Consider the following 17,291-nt stretch of genomic DNA (forward strand, 5'->3'; position numbering starts at 1 on the left):
TTCCAAGGAAACAGCTGAGCAAATGTATTGCTTTGGTCACATTTTCAATATTTCAGTTGTCAAGAGCTTTTCTTTAAAGTGTTCCAGTGTTAGAGTACTCTGGAGCAGAAGCTCAAATCTTTGTTTCAGGGACAGGAACCCTGCCTTTCAAATGAAAGCCATGAGAACAAGATTGTAAGCCCTCACAAAGACTTTGCAGTTTGGACATCTCACACAGCCAATTAACAGCTCAAAATATCTGGAGATTCCTTCCTTAATGAACCTGCTTGAGCCTTCCTCACCTCTGGGCAGCTGAGTTGACCTCAACATTTCTCGAGCCAACTTCTGTGGTGGGCCCCTGCCATGGTGAAACAGAAGGTGTCAGGGAGAGAAGGGGTGGGAGCAGCAGGAAGGGGCAGTTGATAAACTGGTGCAGGAGGAGAGAGAGATGGAGGAGGGGAGTGGATCAGACAAGAGACCATGATCCAGGTGAGCAGATTTGAGAGACACTGAGCAGAAGGAAGGACCAAGGGAAAGAGGAGACAGGATGTGCCCCAGGTTCAACTGTCTGGGACTGGAGGAAAGATACAGGTGAGTTGGAAAGGCCATGCAACAGGAGAGGAAATCAACCACCTTTGCTTTGGGGAGTAGGGTTATACTGTTTCATTTGTAAAATGTTGTATTTGAGAGCAATGAGATGGCTGTAGAACGAGGATGGTGGTTTTTGTAGAAGCATTTGCATTGGGCTTTCATCATGCCTTCACATCCAAGGGCAGTGCATTTAGTCTGAGGTAGTTGCATAACACAGTGCATTATTTTGATAAAAACCAGAGATTTTATATGCATCAACAAAATAAGACCAGCAGAGTATGTACATTTTAAGGTCTTACAGAGTGCTCAAATGGGTAAATCCACTTTCATTTCATAAAAAAAATAAAGAAGCGACATGGTTTTGAGGGTTAAAAAAATCTGTCTTTCCCTGTTACTATTTTCTGAGGTTTAATAACATTTTAAAGCACATAGATAGGTGTAAATTTGATTTCTTTTGGAATATCTGATACCACATCCATCCAGTAATCTGTAAAATCCAGCTGTCCAAGTAAATACTCTGTGTCAAATGAATAACTTTCCCTAATTTGGCTGTACCTCTTGGGTGTTTGTTTTTTTTAATTATGTGTCTCTATATGGATATATAAATATACACTTACACATGTGTGAGTATAGATATATATTTATATAATGGAATATCTACAAACTCAGACTGTTAATCTTCTTCCCCAATGTTTAAATATCAAATTAATAACACAATAACAGTGATGTCAGTTAAAAAAGCAATGTGATCTATACACTATAAATAAAGCTATGCAATCTCACAGCATATACTATTGCAAATATCTTTGCATTTGTTTATATGGAAAGGCAACTGGAGTGGAAACAATGAGATGAAAATCGTGTTCTGAGTAGTCCCAGAAGGAATACCTCTGCCTGGTCAAATGGCAGTGGATTGCTTCTGGCATCCATGGGAAGATGTCATTCCTGTCATCACACAATGGTGTAGACTGTTCTTTTATGCTTTCCCATTATTTGTTCTCTTTTCTGCATGCTTCATTACATTCTGGCAGTAGACATTTTTTGGGTTGCTTTCTGGAAGACAGAGATGTGAACTAGCAAATAGACCAGCAATTATTGTATTATATTATAATATATATAATTATTCTATTCTATTCTATTCTATTCTATTCTATTCTATTCTATTCTATTCTATTCTATTCTATTCTATTCTATTCTATTCTATTCTATTCTTTATAAATTATATTATATTCTTACAGAATAATAAGCTGATACAGGATGAGCTATTTCAGTAGTTATATTAGCAGCCATTCTTAATATTAAAAGTTTGTATTAGCAGCTTTAATACGGTTCTACATTTTCTTAAAGATGAGTTTTTCAGACCTTTATGCAGAATTTTGTCCCTGGCATTTTAAAACTGGGCAGTAATTTTTTCAGCCAGGTAAACTTTTGATTTACAGATTATTCTGCAGACATCTGTATCCACATGGAAGTAGAGGCTTTTGCTCTACCAGCACATAGATTTTGTGTGTATTCCCTTTTCTTTGTAGCATAACTGTTATTTTTTTAAGATTTTGACAGCATTTTTTTCCCAGTTCATTATTAGGTGAAGGTCCATCTTGCCTTGCTCTTTCCTTCTGTATCCTACCTTTGTGTTGACATACCTGGAATACCCCCAGGACTTCAGGGGATGTGTGATCTGGCATCTGGGATGGATTGTCTGAACATCCAGCAACCATGCAGCATTCTCCAGTTTTATTCCCAGAACACTTCCTAGTGTTTGGCAAAGCAAAATTGAAAATTTGGAATCATGCAGCATGGTTTTGGCTCTTTAGACTTGGAACGTCAGATCTAAAATTAAAAACCGAAATCCCAAACCAGCTCGTCATTCTAAAAACATCAGTCAGGGGTTCTGCAGTCATTGAATCAATAGAACAAGCAGCATTTTTTTCTTCTCCTTTCCATGCATTACCATTACCTTTACCACCAACACTCCCCAAAATGGTTAGAACTAATCATCATCCCTTGGTTTACAGGCTCTGTTCTCTCAGAGTAGTCTCCCTCCAAATTTGATCATGTTTCCCAAACATTAGCAAACAATGTGTCCTATACAGCATCTCTTCCTTCAGAACTGTCACTTATGTTAATCTTGTCTGAAGCTGGAGTATTACAAACTTTCATTGTATGTGTGATATGATATGAATTACAAACTGTGTCATAGAATGTGCTGTCAAAGTAGATGAGATGAGAGTTTCAACATGTTGAGTTATAGTTCCAACAGTGATTTACTATGTCCCTCATGAAAAGATTTCAAAATAAGGTTTTGGTTTCTTTCTCTTTATATTTTTTAGGTCAATGTTTTTTTCCATTTGATCGGCACCGTGAAAAATATTATTATTCTGCTCTGATACAGTCAGGGGAGCTAATCAGTTTTTAATCTAAAAATAACATTTTTGTCCTCCAAGCACATTTACAGTTATGCTCAGTCACATGCTGTGAACATAGGAGGAAATCTATCCCTCACAGATCTTCATGGCTTCCTTATCATAGGCAGAATTTGTAGCAGGGTGTGTATGACATGAAAGCATGTAAAAATTAATTTCTCTCTCAAAATGCTATTTCCTATCCTATTAGATTTAATGCTATGTGTGCTTCCAGCAGACATTTCTGTACTCTTCCAGATGCTGGCTCTCACAGTATGATTGGAAGAATTGTGTATTGTCATAGGAAATCTGGAGATACCCACTCCAGGACACTTGAGGGATTTTTTTTAAAGGATGCTTCATACAGGGTAAAAACTGTTCTTCAGGAGTTCTTTTTATTAAATCCTGAAATGCTGTTAAAGCTTTAACAGTAGCCAGGGAGGTATATCAATCTCTTCCAAGATGGTGAAATTGTCCCAGTCATATATTTTTTTATAGAAAGAAGAACTCTAGTCCAAAGGAAATATACCTTGACATCTTTCTTAGTGTTTCAGGGCTTGAGATAAAATGAGCTTTGCTTTCTCTCATTGTAGGGCTGTAGTGTGCCAGAAACACTGGTGCTCTGGATGCCTTTGAACATCTTTTGACAGTGCATCTCTTTCTCCCCTGGATTTAAAATATGTATAGAATGATTTATATATTCTTTTCAGTGACATAGTCTTCCAGTCCCTCCAAAGAAAGTAAATTCCCTGAGCTCCACCTGATCCCCTGGTGCACACTGCTGGGCCCTGCAAGCCCTGTGCCTGTCCATCCCTCTTCATACACTTGAACAGTGGAGCACTAAGAAGTCCTTGCTCAGTTTGCCACAGGGAATCTTGGATTCTTTAAAGTCTGTGTTTCCTTACTATATCTTTAAGTTTAGGAAATGCTAATTTCCTGGAGAGAATTGCATATTTCATGCAGTGTCCACTGCCAAAAACTATTGTCTTTTATTAAGATTTTTGGAGGTTAAGGTGCTCATAGTTGCAGATTTCACATGCAAATTGCAGGCAGATAGCAAAGCTGTTGTCTGAGGAGACAGTCAATTTCTTCATTTTAAAGCTGGTTATGAAGATTGTGTCTGCACTGTGTTTAATTTTACTAAGGTCTTTGTGTTTTTGAAAAAAGATTGCCTCAATGCCTTTTCAGTTTTGGCTCTGAACTGGTGATGCTTGGCCTTTACATCTGATCATTGCCCTATTTGTTCTTTACCAGCAAATTTTTGTTAGGGTAAGGGCACTAGAGCTCAAATAAGCATTGTAACAGAAAACAAGATTAGTTCAGTCTGTGATGCTCCACCACATAATTCTCATTTTGAAAGCAGTCTGGGATTTGCAAGTGAACAGAAGTAACCTTTATCAGGCCAACCTTTGCACAGGCTGTCTCTTCCTTCCTTCCTTATTAGATAAGCACATGCACTCTCACTCACGGAGACAAGATCATAATTGTTTTCCTTCACACAGATACTCTCACAAAGCATTGTAGAAATGACATTAACAGCATGCTGAAATGCAACCACACGTGGGATTTTTTTTTATCCTGACAATGAATTATCACTCTGCAGCAGGAAGAAGACAATTTGCCTCCAGGTACTGGTGAAAACCTTTAGGGAACCTTTAATAAAAGTCTGTTGAGAACTTTGAATGGCTGCCTACAGCAGAGAGGATTTCTGGCTTGCTTCATATGAAAGATTGATCTTTCTAGGTGTGTGCAGACATAGTCTAAAGCTATGCACACCTCATTTTTCATACCCCAGCAAGTGCTGTGCCTTCAAGAAATGTAAAATGATAGTTCCAAAGCCAGCAATTGGTCTCAAACCTCATGCTACAGTACCTCAGCTCTGTGTTTTGCCTTCCACCTGCATTACGTGTCATTTCAAACTGTGAATTGTAGTGAATTGCCAAGTGAGTGTCTCTGGAAAGTCTCTCCCTGTCTGCAGCTGGGACTGCGTTGAGTTGTTTCACCTGGTCTCCACTAGCTCCCTGATGTTTCTCCTACCTCCACAACATTCAGGAAAATAAAGTGGGGGGTTGCCAAGTAGCAGATAACCAAAATACCAAGTAACACTTCTCACAAACCAGTGTGTCCTGAAAATCTATTCCCTTCAGAGGTAGGAGAGTGATTTAATTTGAGAGGGGAAGAGGATTTATTTGGGGTTTTTCTTTGTTTGGCTTTTTATTTTATTTTTTTTCTTTGTGGAAGATTATTTGGTTGTGTCTCTTTGCTACTTACAAAGTCGTTTTCACCATTGCAACCATTCATATCACATTACTGAAAAGTTAGGCTGATAGCTTTTCTGTGAAATCTGAAACAATCATACCGTTTTAAGTAGCCTTTTTTTGTGGCCACATGTAAGCTTTGACAGCCTCAGGCAAAGGACAGCTCTTTTAGCTCAAACTTCATTTTTCAAACACAAATTTTGCCCAAGGTCCTCGCTGTCCTGGGCCTGTCATGCTGAGACATGAGGAGCAGCAAAGACTGTCATGTTTACATGGTTGAGTGTGTAAGCTACATTGTGGTGTGTCTGCAGGATGTATAAAGGTGTCAGATCTTCCACCTCCTGGCTGTCAGTCCAGTATCCCAACATCACTTGAGCAGTTAGAAACATGTTCTTTTGTGGGGCACCAGTTATCACAGAAGCACCTACATGGGGCAAGGGATGTCGACCCCTTCTTCATGTCCCTGTTCTCTGCAGTAGTTTTAGATTCTGGGTCAGGATGGAGTCACTAGAAGCAGGCAGAAGATTAGGATAACTAGTTACGAGGTGTGAGAGACTGAGACTGAAGGTGGAATTGATGGACACCAAGTAGAAGACTTCCAGAAAGCTTCATTGGGTTCATACTGCAAAATCCTCAACTGGAACTCCTGTGGCCCTTGAGAACAGTGTCTTTCACAGCACCTCTGCTTAAGCATCTTGATTTGCCTTTGTCTTGCAAGGCAGGATTTAGTGCGGCCACCGAAGCGTGGTGTGGGATTTGAAAGTCTGTAAAACACATTGCCCATGCCTGGTGAAATTCTTTTATCTAATCTCCTGTGGCAGTGTTACATCACATGATTGTTCAGTCATGTTCTCCTTACAACTGAAAGAATATCTGTACAGAAAAGAATGGGGTGAAGATTTTAATGCTTTTTGAGGTGGGTTGTCCTGATAGAAAGCAGTCTGCTATTACAAACTGTAACATGGGCATAGCTTGTATTATGGAATCTATGTATGTGTGTGAATAGCTAGAAATGAATGATTAATATTTATGTGGACATCCTCTAAGACAGTTGATATGGCACTGAGGGAAAGCATAGTCATTCTTTCTTGTATTATCTAAAAAACTCTACACTGTTAATACAAGTTTCTTTTTCCTGTTGCTTTGTTTTGCTGTGAGAAGAGTTTGACAGGTGATTTCTTAGCTGATGCATCCCCCAAGGCCATGGTATGCTGATGCTCAAGGGTCCACGCTTTCTACTGGTTTCCTTATGTTAGATTTCTTAATGGAATTTGTTTGGTTAATTTCTGTTTACAAAGTTCTGCATTAAATGGAATTTCATTGCTTGAGAATTAGTATTTTCTTGTAATAGTGGTGAAACAGTTTGTAGCAGTCTTTTAAAGGATATACAGTTACAACAACACTGTAATTTAAAATTGAGATCAATGCCATTGCTGCATTCAATTATAAAATTTATATGCCTTTTTTAATTAGTAGTTAGAAATTCATACATATATTAGTTAGCATTTATTAGATTAAATTTAACTGAAAAATCTGAGCAATGGTAGTATGAATCTGATATTTTAAGGAACTCATGACCTCCCTTTATAGATGATAGAGTAGCAGGTCTCAGAAGCTGTCTTGACCAAGGAGCGGTGTTCTCTGTGGAACACTCCAGCCTTCCTCTTCTTGCCATTCCTTCTGAGGGACCCTGAGGAGAGCCATTCCTCGTGCACTGGTCAGGCACCCACATTTCCTTACTCTGAACAGACTCCAAGAGTGGAGACAAGTCTCATCCTCATGTGGAACCAGGATTGGGTCTGACTAAGTGCTTGTCCCGTGGGTTTGACAACAGAGATGTGGACCAGCTAAAATGAGGGTCAGTGAGGACAGTAATTAATGCTTGACAAAGCCCACTAGGTCCTAGAAGCCCCACTGGTGCAGGTGTGGTGGAGCCAACGACATACTCCTCGCAGTGTTGTTCATGGAGACCACCAGTATTAGTCTCTGTTGTTCAAAGAATACTCTCATTGTCTGGTTTTATATGGGCAAAGAGGATACACAAGCTTAAGTTTAAAAAACCTCAATGAAAAAGTACTTTTTCATTTTTGTCTGTTTTTTTAAGCATTCTGGCTATAATAAGCAAAAGCAAATACAATAATTATGGATAGAAGGAGCTATATAGCACAGACTTTGACAGATCAGTTGATTGTCTCACATTGCTTGCTCAGCTATCAAAGTTCTGATAACTGCTGCCATATACATATTTTGAGGTGGTATGCAAAAGCTTTTGCTCTGTTCTCATTGCTTCTCCATTTTAGATGGTTTTATTTGACGACATAAAAATTGCATTAAGAATTACTCAGGCTCTGGGGCTTTGTTTCCATCATACAATTTTGCTTTGAATAAATCAATAGACTAAAGTAACTGTTCTGTATTTCTGGTTGTTTCCATGGTTGAGTGTGCTCTATGGTTTATTTGAAAGATATTTTAATTTGATCTTTTGAGTCTCTTTAGGTGGTTTTCAGTAGAATAATTTTGTGAAGAAAAGGTTAATATTTCAATGTGCATTTACATGTAGGGCTTTGCTCTGTTGAAGAGCCTTGTAGATAGATGTAAAGTTCATAAAAGAGCAATGACAAGACACTATACATAAAGCAGATGTAGTGCTGTAGAAGCAGAGCATTTCCTAAAGAATTGTTATGGCCTAGACTGGGAAATCATTACATGACTTTTAATCTCACTGCTTCTATCCCCTTGATGAAAGTAAAATGTAATGAGCTTACTCTAATGGGCACTTGACTGTATGTAGTGCTCCTGAAATGCGCCTGTAACTACTCAATGAAATGGTTATTGACAAATCAGGTTAGATCAGCATAAATAGGGAAACTCTCACCACTGTACACCTACCATAACATCTGAATGGTTAAAAGCTTTCTGCAGGTGGAAGCATCTATAATCCGTATTATTTCCTAGAAGTGTCACAAAATCACAGAGTGGTTGAGATTGGCAGAGATGTGTGAAGGTGACCTAGTCCAGCTTTTCTGCTCAAACGGGATGCCCAGGACTATACCCATAGTAGCTTTTGGATATCTCCAAGTATGAAAACTCTATAAGTGCTTTGTGCCAGTCACCCTCCCAGTGAAAAGGTGTTTCCTGATTGTCAGAGGGAACCTCCTCTGTTTTGGTTTGTGTGCATTGCCTCTGGTCCCACTGCTGGGCAAAGTAAGGAAAGAACCTGGCTCCATCTTCTTCACACTCTCCCTTCAGGAGTTTGTATACATTTATTAGATCCCTCTCTAAGCATTCTCTTCTTGAGGCTTAGTAGTCCCAACTTGCACTCTTTCTTCATAGGAGAGGTGCTCCAGTCCCTTCATTATCATAGTGGCCCTTTGCTGACTCTTTCCAGTAGCTCTGTGTCTTCTACTTAGAAGCCCAGAACTGATCCCAGCACTGGAGATGTGCCCCACTGGTGCTGAGAGGAAGGATCACCTCCCTCAGCCTGCTGGCAATGCTTTGCCTCACATGGCTCAGGTTGCCATTTGCCTCCCTCATGCCAGGGCACATTGCTGGTTCACACTCAGATTACTCTCCACCAGGACCCCCAGGTTCTTTACCAAAAAGCTGCCCTCCAGACCATTCTGGCACAGGGGTTTGTTCCTCCACAGGTGCAGGACTTTGAATTTGCCTTTGGTGAACTTTATGTGGGCCCTGTGTGGCCATTTCTCCAGGGATCTGTCTGGATGGAACAACCCTCTGTCAGATCAAGCATTCTTCCCAGCCACTTGTCATATTTGAACAGATGCAAGAGCAGATGCCATCTGATGGTTTCCACTGTCTTTATGATTTATGCTGCTACATACAAGAGGATATCTAGCTTGTGGAATTCCTTTGTCAATGTTCAGATGAGTTTTGATTGACACCTGAAAGGAAATCAATTTAAAGGAAAGAGACTGTTTTCTTCTCATGATAATGTGCCAAAGGACAAAAATTATTTCAGCCTGTAATCACTTCTAATCAATTCTGTGTATTTTGTCATCTCTTAGGATGCAGGAAGTCAACAAATAGGCTTTTTGCTTGGAAGCTGTGGAGTTACTGTAGCCTTGACCAGCGACGCATGCCATAAAGGACTGCCTAAAAGCCCCACAGGGGAGATACCACAGTTTAAAGGTAATCTAACTCTCCTTTATCGTGGCTTTAACTGGTCATTTACTACAACAAACTACACTTGTTTAGTGGCTGTGGGTGAGGGAAGTCTTTGCCACAGGAGCAGCTGGGCTGCTGGGACACCACTGTCCTGGTGTGTCACTGCTGGCAGGGATGGCAGTGCCAGCCTCATGGATTGAAAGCAGCACCAGTGCTCCCAATCCAGTTCTCTGCTGGCTCAGCCAGGCTGCTGAGACCATCTGTGGCCACAAAAATTAAACCAACAGACTTAGGACTGTAGTAGATGAGAGGTATTCATATGATTCACTCCTTTAGTGAAGTATAGGTTCAGTAACTTCTGACAGGGGAGTGTTAATGAAACTGCTCAGGTCAATAACAGCTTAAACTGCTCAGCCATTCCCTCAGGGACTGCCTAAAGTCCTCAGTAGCTGTGTTAAGAAAGCAGTTCTACAAAATCTTCTTTCCCATACTACACTGAGGTTCAAAGGAAGCAATGTTTAGGTAATGGTGACACAGGGTTTTCAAGAATAAAACTCTGGCAGGGAAGGCTTTTGTCTTGTCTTATCCAGCAGAAACTCAACAAAAGCTGGCTTTTGTTTGTACCTCAGGCTGGCCAAAGCTGCTGTGGTTCGTCACAGAGTCTAAGCACCTCTCCAAGCCGCCTCGTGACTGGTTCCCACACATCAAGGATGCCAACAATGACACAGCTTACATTGAGGTGAGTTAATGAAGATGCATCTTCTCCTCAAACTATTACATATGGCACTTCTGGATTAGATAAACATCATTATTCATTCAGTAGTCACAGAAGCAAAGAACATACTGGTTTAGCTTGTTAATGTTTTCTAATAAATTCGACCAATACTGATTTCAGAAAAGTCAATGGAATGTTAAATTGTATTTTGGATGTTTCTAACATTAATGTTTTTATGTGGCTGCTGCAGTGTTACATTACATTTGCCTTGAGCAATCTTGGCTCTGTTCAGTTTAGGCTTACGCACTAGCTTGGGATGGATCAACAACAAGGTTTACAGTGAAGCTTCAGTTCTCATATCACAACCTTCAGACCCTTTGAAAGAGAAAGAATTTCTTGTTCAAATGCTTGCCTGTCACTTACTGCTTTATGAGTCACACTCCCTACAACAGAACAGCATCAGGAAGGGAAAGTTAGCAAAGCTGTTGAATTTAATTTTCGTCCTTTTTCTTCCCATCATTTTCTCTCCCTTCTGCATAGACTCATGCTTCTCATTCAGTGGTGTTAATATTGAATTTAAATGATTCTTCAAAGAGACTAAGTGCAAGTAAATGGACTGAAGGTGTTTCCTGTCTTTGTGCAGTCAGGACACTGGGCTAGAGAAGCAGAGATGTCTTCATTCTCAATCTTGCTGATTATCTTCATCATGGAGAAATATAAATGTTTAATTTATTATCTGTCACTGACAGTTCTAAGACACTTTCATAAAGGAACCAAAAATTATTCCAGTAATCACCAATGGCCTCCCACCTCTTCTCTGCTGCTTTTTCATAAGTCTCATATTCTTCTGATCAAAGAGCTTGTGTCTTTCAGACTGTATACATATAGATTATGATCACAGCACCTAGCAAGGATTCTGAAGTCAGCTCTTATCAAATGCCTTGTAAGATGCAGAAGGCAGAAGCTGGGGTTTAGTGGTTGGCCTATAAAGTCTAACATATAAACACTGAAGAGACTGAACTAGGTTATTCTCTGCTAAATCTAGCCAAGTCCATTAGTCACTGACATTATCAGAATTGTTAGAATTATGCTTCCATAATGCCTGTTTTCAAACAACACATGGATTTCAGATACCAAACCTGGGAATCTTCAGTCAAAAGGGAAAGCCAATCTGAAAAAAATTGGCTTTTAACAAAGAAATGCCTCCAAAACTCTCCAGTACTGCTGCCTTCTTAAAATAGAGTCATTAGATGTGTCCATCATTCACCTGCAGAGGAAACACATAGCTATTAAATAATGGAAATAGGGCACTTATTTCACATTGACTTTCCCTGCTTATTTCTTTTTAGTACAAAACATGTAAAGATGGAAGTGTGCTTGGGGTAACTGTGACGAGGATTGCACTGCTGACACACTGCCAAGCTCTGACCCAGGCATGTGGATACACAGAAGGTACGGAGTGCATTTCCCTTGCATCATCCTTAAAATCAAGTGGGGATTGTAATTTATTTCTCATCAGTCTCCTATGTTGTTTTACACGCTTTGGTGCCAAAGGCTTCTAGATTTAAGAACATGATTTTTTTTTTTCATCTGTTTCAGGAAATATGTTCATGTTTAAAATATCTATAGGAGAGGTACAAATAATGTCTTAACCAATATAAATTCTGCAGTGGAGATTTACTTTGAAAGCTAACCTTTGAGGTCATCAGTCATGCTATACTGAAGCTTCCTTCCTTTGAGTGGGTTTGCCTTGGGTCAATGCCATGTTCTAAAAAATAAATTCTGCTTTGTTTTTGTTGGACAGCTGAAACAATTGTGAATGTACTAGATTTCAAGAAGGATGTTGGTTTATGGCATGGAATTCTTACAGTAAGTATGTTTTTTTATTCTCTCTGAGTATTTGAAAATAAAATAAACTAACCTAATATGCTTAGTGCTGTCACAAACTGGGATGTCCTACGGTTTCTTCTAATGCAATTTTTTCTGCTTTGAAAGCAAAATAAATGTCATTTAAACCCATGATCTTCTCCTAGTGCACTTACCCATAATGAGCATGGTAAAGATGTCAGTGTATTTTTACGTATCATGTCAAGTACTGTGATCCCATTCTTATCATTTTATCTCACCAATATCTGATTTTGAGATCAAACTTTATAGCAGAAACTAATCAAATTAGTGCTTGCCTCTGCAGGGATATAATCCAATGGCATAGTTCTATTGCCCCTGACTAGCTTCCCAGTCTAAACTCCCACCAACAGATGTTTTTTGTAACATTAAGTATTCCCAATACTTTAAATTGCATTAATTTTCTACTTGGTGTTAGAGTGTCTTCCTCAGTTGACATGGGAGACAACTGACATATTTTTAAGGATTTCTTCTTAAGGTGCTGTTGCAATCAGTGACTGACAAAATGTTAATGATTCATTGATCATTTTAAAAACAGATGTCAAGTCTTGAAGGGTCATTGTTTGGGGGTCCCAAGATTTTGTGGGTCTTTAGGAGTCTCAGTGATCTGTTTTTCCCATGCAGTATTCTACTGTTCTTACTATCAATGTGCAGTAATAACATTTCTGAAGCAGAAACAATTAGGCTTAACACCCATAAATATCTCATGTTAGAAAACCATCTTTATCACTGGTTGATAGCAAGTGTCTAATAGAGATTTTCTGTGCCTTCCCTTGCTATTAATCTTGTTCTGAACTTAATTTTTTTTCAGTATTTGTCTATTTTCTGGTACCTATGCTTGTGCCAGACTGAAAGGGGAACTATCTTTTGCAGTTCTCCAAGTGTTTAGATGACTAATCCACTGGGACACTTAACCTTTCTTAAACCTGGGCTTTCCAAAACAAATACTGTATTTAACCTGAGCTGCTATGAGGGGACGCGTGTTGCCCTCAGGAGATATTTATAAATGGTAACAGAAGTAAAGCAGCAGCTCATTTACAGGCTGTTTGTTTAACACTGAGAAATCGCTGATGGAATTGATGCGCTCAGACTGAGAGATCAGTTTTGGATTTGTCATTGGCTTCACTCAGCTGCTTTTTCTAAACTTCCTGGAACTTTTCATGACCTTGTTGAAAATACTGGAATTAGCTCACCTGGAGAGGGACTGAAACCTCCTTCATTTGTTTTCTGTTAAAATAAATTGATTTCTGCTTAGTCTAGGATTTCAATTTCTTTGTCTCTTGTCTTTTAAATAATTTGTGCCCCATTACCATTGGTAGCTTTTAATCTTTCCAGAGATGGATTTCCATAGATTTCCAAGACAGATATCTTGATGCTTTTGTCCTTTTTAGTACAGTGTTCATATATATGGCAGTTTATCAAGCTTAGGGATAATATTAACCTACATAGCAAACATTCTTCACTCAATTGTTTTTTCAAATTTTTCCTATTTATAATGAACCTCTTTGAGTATGAATAGAAATAAAATGTTTTTCAGTACTGCATAAAAGTTATAATCTGATTAGTCTAAATCCTTAATTAAAGTATTGGAAAATGGGTGTCTGTTTCATCTTAATGTAGGTAGCTAGATAGGAAAAGATGAACGTCAGCACTGACAGACAATAAAATAAACACAGAGTGATTTGCATAGATGCCCCTGCTCATAACACAATATAAGTAGTTGCCACAATTTTTGTATAAAACTCTTTTATCTTTTTGATTTCAGAGTGTCATGAACATGATGCATGTCATAAGTATTCCATACTCCTTAATGAAAGTGAATCCACTGTCATGGATACAAAAAGTCTGTCAATACAAAGGTAATGAACAAGAATATACAAAAGTTTGATAGTCAAAATCAAAAGTGCAAATTGATAACACAGCTGTCTAGCTTTTATATGGTGTGTTAGTAATTTTCTTGTTGTTGCAGCAAAAGTTGCCTGTGTGAAGTCCAGAGACATGCACTGGGCGTTGGTGGCACACCGAGACCAGAGAGACATCAACCTCTCCTCGCTGCGGATGCTGATAGTGGCTGATGGTGCAAACCCATGTAAGCTTTGCTGCTCCACTACAGGAGAGAGCAGAAAGGGGTTGCTCTCTTGCATTTAAAGCTTCAATCTTCAGCCATCATATTTGCAAAATATGCAGTTTGTCTACTACAAACTGGGACATTTATGGAAATCAGTTTGGGATTTTTTTCAAAGGATACTTTTCTTTAGCTCAACCTGAAACAAACTTGATATTCCCTATAATGTTAGTTGCAGTAAATCCAGTTTTGTTTAACATCACAGTTGAGTATATAGACTGAATATATAAAAGTTGAAGCAATGAAGACCTTAAGCTATAGAAAAGATTATAACATTTCCTCTGAATGATGGTTCTCAGATGCAGAAGTAACTGAGAATTTTAGGGGAATACTTATGCTACTCTAGAGAAATACATCTGAATCACTTCATGACAATTAACAGCATGAGCTGTTTCTCTGTATTATTTAAGATATCAGTGTACTGGTGTTCTTCTTGTTTGTACTAGTTTGTTTGGAATTTCTGAATTAAAGTCTTAATTTCCCATATCCTTAAAAAGAACACTGCAATGAAATTGATACTGTAAATCTAGCAGTAATGGCTTTTCTATGTAAGCATAATGAAAAGATTTCATGTTCAAAAATTAGTCTTTATTCCCTGTATGCATATACACAACATCATAGATATATATGTATATATATATATATATATATATATATATATATATATATATATATATATATGTGTGTGTGTGTGTATATATATGTATATGTATCTATAGTTGTAGCAGCAATTATGTATTTCCTAATGGACATGGATACTTTTAAAATTATTTTTCCTGAAAAGCTTATATATTAAACAGTAAATTTGCAGTTTGAATTGCATCACTTCAGAAATCAAATTATTTTTCTTCTCTGATTGTTTGTTTTTTTTCCTTTACCCCAGGGTCCATTTCTTCCTGTGATGCATTTCTCAATGTCTTCCAAAGTAAAGGTCTAAGGCAGGAGGTCATTTGTCCCTGTGCTAGTTCACCAGAAGCTCTCACTGTGGCTATTCGAAGGTACATGTTACACCAGTGAAAGTAGCCCCACTGAATGTATATATGTGGTAATTAAAAAAAAAAAAAAAAAATCTAAATATGAGTCTGTGTATTTAACTTCTATACGATATGTATAGTTTTCAATTTGTTTATGTCCAAGGAAGACATACAAGAAGAAGCTTTAGGGTAATGATTTAACTTCAGAATGCTTTATGGCTCCCATTGCTGTAATTGTATCTAATTTTAAATTAAGTAAGTTGAAATGCAAAGGCAAATTCTGTAAATAAAAATGTAAAAATGCCACTCTAAGCATAAAATTAATTAAATGAGAGAATTAAGTGGAATTGCCATTGAGGAAAATCATATTCTTAAGTATTCTGTTTAGAGAGAATTATGACATTCTGCAGGTTGTTTTTGGCTGACAGGCACTTTTTAACTGTTCACAGACTCTGAGTAATCATCTGGAAATGCTCTTTGAGTCTGAGGGATTTGTGATTAGAAATTAAATAGATAAATTCCACTAAAACTGCTAAATGCTACTAAAACTGTTAAGTATTATGTGTATACAATCACAGTGTTGTTCAGGTTGAAAATGACCTTTAAGATCATTGAATCCAGCCATTAACCCAGCACTGCAAAGCTTTCACTAAACTGTGTCCCCGAGTGCCACTTCCACACATCTTTTAAATACCCAAGGATGGCATCTCAGCCTCTTCCCTGGGCAGCCTGTTCCAATGCTTCATGACCCTTTGGGTGAAGAAGTTTTTCCTAATATCCAGTCTAAACCTCCCCTGGCAAACTTGAGGCCATTTCCTCTTATTCTGTCACTTGTTACTGGGGAGAAAAGACCCACCTGGCTACAGCCTCCTTTCAGGGAGTGGTAGGGAGTGATAAGGTCCCTTCTGAGCCTCCTTTTCTTCAGGCTGAGCCCCCCAGCACCCTCAGCCTCACATAAGACTTTACTCTAGCAGCAGTATCCTGTCAGGAATGCTGTAGCATGCAGTAAATGGTGTAAGTATTGTCTGTTTTGGCAGAGTTTTCCAAAAATTGTACATTGAACAGTAAGCACTTTGTTTTTAAGTTCATGTTTCTGCAGCCAATTATAATTGTTTCACATGTTAGAACATGCAGTATAAACATGTAAAGCACTAAAATAGCATTAAGTAAAATACTTCCTGCCACAATTTCCTAAATACACCATCCAAGTGAAATTTAACTAGATTTTCAATTAGCTTTCCAACAGAACATTTACAGGAAGAAGGACATGAGGCCAAGAGTGTGGTTGATTTTCAGCCACCTCATTATTAGTTTAGAACATCTCAAAACAACCCATCAAGGACTTACTCTGTCCAGGTTAGCTGTCTTTCTGTGAACTACAGGATGTCAGAGGCCCTTCATTCAACTCCACCAACCTGTTCTCAGCTTTGTACAAAAAGTACCAAGTGTCTTTCCTTTAGATGGGTTTCCCTGCCATTGGCTGTGCAGGCCACTTTGGAATGAATTCTTGCCTGTAAGTTCAGGGAGGAAGTGAATGGGCAGCAGATGTTGCTTGTGCTGAGCACTGAGCAGGTTTTTAATTTCCTGGGCCAACCCTGGAAAATTTGGCCCAAATCACAGGTTATGAAGTGGGAGAACTTTCTAATGGCCCCTTTCTAGACATAAGCTCTGTGCCTGTAGCTCCCTGAAGCACTAGAAATTCATTTCCAAATTAACTAGCATTGAGACCTTACAAAAAAATAAAATGTATTAGCACATAGTATTGTGGATAATTCAAAATAAAAAAATAGGCATTTTTATCTTCAGTGCATTGCTGTGTAATTACAGAGCACTTCTTACTGCAGTGAATGTTACTGAACATGTCTCCTTTTATTTGAACTCTGTTTAATGGTAGGATAATGCTAGATGAACTTGGGAGATGTATTATTTTTCATTTTGTTCAAGCCATCTCCACTGACAGTAAAGTCATTATCATGCAAGTTCCAAAGAGTTACTGCTGAAGTATGCGTTAAAATGACTCCCTGCAGAGCAGAGATGCAGAGAGCTCCCTGTTAATGCTCTGACTCTTTCAAAATCTATGGTGTACTTTTACTAAACTTACTACGAGGAAGAGCAACAAAACCAGTTCTCAGCTGAAATAGTTGACCAAATGACAGTAAGAGACTAGAAGTACTTCAGCCTCAGCTGAATCACAAAGCCTAACATTCAAAGGGATGT

General features: G+C 38.5%; 1 protein-coding gene across 6 annotated transcripts in view; it reads left to right on the forward strand.

Annotated features, from left to right (window-relative positions):
* DIP2C (DIP2 acetate--CoA ligase C (putative)) overlaps positions 1-17,291 on the forward strand; it is a 308,220-nt gene that overhangs the window by 218,309 nt on the left and 72,620 nt on the right. For all 6 annotated transcript variants that reach the window (XM_014257423.2, XM_005528520.3, XM_088053095.1 and 3 more), the window contains 7 exons: positions 9,256-9,379; positions 9,985-10,094; positions 11,420-11,522; positions 11,875-11,939; positions 13,741-13,834; positions 13,945-14,064; positions 14,984-15,098. In XM_014257423.2, coding sequence (XP_014112898.1) covers positions 9,256-9,379; positions 9,985-10,094; positions 11,420-11,522; positions 11,875-11,939; positions 13,741-13,834; positions 13,945-14,064; positions 14,984-15,098 — 731 coding nt within the window. The remainder of the gene's footprint in view (positions 1-9,255; positions 9,380-9,984; positions 10,095-11,419; positions 11,523-11,874; positions 11,940-13,740; positions 13,835-13,944; positions 14,065-14,983; positions 15,099-17,291) is intronic.

The sequence above is a fragment of the Pseudopodoces humilis genome, chromosome 1 (genome assembly GCF_049639895.1).
Source record: "Pseudopodoces humilis isolate 2021_Gansu_Grassland_sample_001 chromosome 1, ASM4963989v1, whole genome shotgun sequence".
Lineage (NCBI taxonomy): Eukaryota > Metazoa > Chordata > Aves > Passeriformes > Paridae > Pseudopodoces > Pseudopodoces humilis.